The sequence below is a fragment of the Petaurus breviceps genome, unplaced genomic scaffold (assembly GCF_028583685.1).
Source record: "Petaurus breviceps papuanus isolate PSGF00001 unplaced genomic scaffold, PetGlider_PUasm1.0 186, whole genome shotgun sequence".
Taxonomy (NCBI): domain Eukaryota; kingdom Metazoa; phylum Chordata; class Mammalia; order Diprotodontia; family Petauridae; genus Petaurus; species Petaurus breviceps.
In genome coordinates, this window is record NW_027185798.1 from 26,997,854 (window position 1) to 26,999,859 (window position 2,006).

Genomic DNA, 2,006 nt, shown 5'->3' on the forward strand with positions numbered 1-2,006 from the left:
GTTTCTGCCTTCTAATTGTTCTCTTGAAGGATGGATGGATGAGTGGGTAGGATCCAGGAGGTATTGGGAAGCCACAGGGACAGCATTACAACTATGGATGGAACAATTACAAATTGTCAGGATGCACAGCAAATATTCAAAATAGTAACTCCTGAATTTATGGATCCAAGAGGATTTCCTTCATGAGGATATTTGGCAAGGTTTTTGGCAGTCTTTCATAATATATTTATGGACAAATTGGAGAGATGTGGGCTAGTTGACAGCATAGTCAAGTGGTTGGACAATAGGACCCAAAGAATGCTGATTAATGGATTGATGTCACACTAGACAGTTTGGATAAGTGCCACAGGGATCTGACTTTGGCCTTGTGTGGTTCAATATTTATATTAACATTGGAACCCAGAAGGGATCTTACAGACCATCTCACATAACCTCCTAGTTTTATAGAGGAGGAAAATGAAGCTCAGAGGTGGATGTGACATGCCCGAGGTCACGGAGCTATAATGTGTTGGAGCTAGGATGAGAACCTAGGTTTTCTGTCTACTAGACTAAGACTCCCTCTGACTTTTTGAGGATGGAATCTGAGTCTTGTACTTTTGGGCACTCCAACCATGCAGAATGAGATGTTGGCCCTAATTGTGGACACTTGATTAAAAAAAAAATGCTTGCTAAATGGTTGACTGAATGAAAGTGATTGAAAAGACCCATGCTATACACAAGTTAGAACTTTCCTCTGCAATAGTGTTAAGGTTTGCCTCTCCAAGCTCCAGCCCTGGCGCCGCTAACATGGCTAACCGTACCAACAAGGTTGAAATTGTTGGTAAATATGGAACACGTTATGGTGCATCCCTCAGGAAAATGGTAAAGAAAATTGAAACTAGTCAGCATGCCAAGTATACCTGCTCCTTCTGTGGAAAGACCAAAATGAAGAGATGGGCTGTGGGTATCTGGCACTGTGGATCCTGTATGAAAACAGTAGCTGGTGGTGCATGGACCTACAATACCACCTCTGCAGTCACAGTCAAATCTGCCATCAGAAGACTGAAGGAACTGAAAGATCAGTAAAATCTTATCAAATATCTATAGCCCATAGTCCAACAATAAATGGGTTAATTTATTGAATAAAAATCACTTTGGTTTTTAGTAAAAAAAAAATAGTGTTAATGTTTGCTCAGGTTGATTCTGTTATTGATGCTGCTTCCGGGATTCTAAGATGGCTCAGTACTCTGGAGGACACAGAGAGACTCCAACCACCCTCTTGCAGGACAATGTCAAGCGAATTCCTTACTGTCGACATACCTCCATGTGGTCTCCCCAAAGACGTTTCCTAGCCTAGAGCAATGTAGTTGAAGTAAATGACTGTGATCTTTGTGTGTGAAGTGGGCATCTTGTTAAATTATTCTCCTGTCAAATACAAACTCTATGTTCAACTTTAAAAGCCCTTCACAATGTGATTCTAATTCACCTTTCCATTCCAAGGTTCTTCTTCTTTAATAAACACAACATTGCAAAGACAAAGAACTTTTAGAGCTTTAAGGATTCTCATCAATGCAATAGCCAATCATGACAGAGAGGTGATGAAATCATGATTCAGAATGAGATACATTTTGGGGCATGGCAATACAGGAATCTGTTTTGTTTGACTATGCATATTTGTTACAGATATTTTTAGGATTTTTTTTTGTTTGTTTTGAGTTGGGGTTAGATGGAGAGAAATATGTGTTTAATTGAAAAGAAGAATAAAATGAAAAAATTGAGGCATTGAACTAAATGTCCTCTAAAGTCCCTTCCGATTCTAGAATACTTTAGATGAAGCCAAACTCTTCCCATTGTAGCTGATTGGTTCATCTACAACTGGGCAAGATTTCTTTGCCTCTCCTTTCTTGCTACTTCTTTTTCCTCTCCCCTAATATATATCTATATCTATATCTATCTATCTATCTATCTATCTATCTATCTATCTATCTATCTCTCTCTATATATATATATATATATACATATATATA

The 2,006-nt window shown here is 38.5% G+C and overlaps 1 protein-coding gene across 1 annotated transcript; it reads left to right on the forward strand.

The window, feature by feature from the left end:
- Positions 1-775: 775 nt before the first annotated feature.
- On the forward strand, positions 776-1,131 carry LOC138162108 (large ribosomal subunit protein eL43-like). Its single transcript, XM_069089185.1, has one exon. The coding sequence runs from the start codon at positions 787-789 to the stop codon at positions 1,063-1,065; it is 279 nt and encodes a 92-aa protein (XP_068945286.1). The 5' UTR covers positions 776-786; the 3' UTR covers positions 1,066-1,131.
- The last annotated feature ends 875 nt before the right edge of the window (positions 1,132-2,006 follow it).

Coding starts and splice junctions, on each gene's coding strand:
- LOC138162108 (XM_069089185.1), top strand. CDS start 787: ATGGCTAACCGTACCAACAAGGTTGAAATTGTTGGTAAATATGGAACA.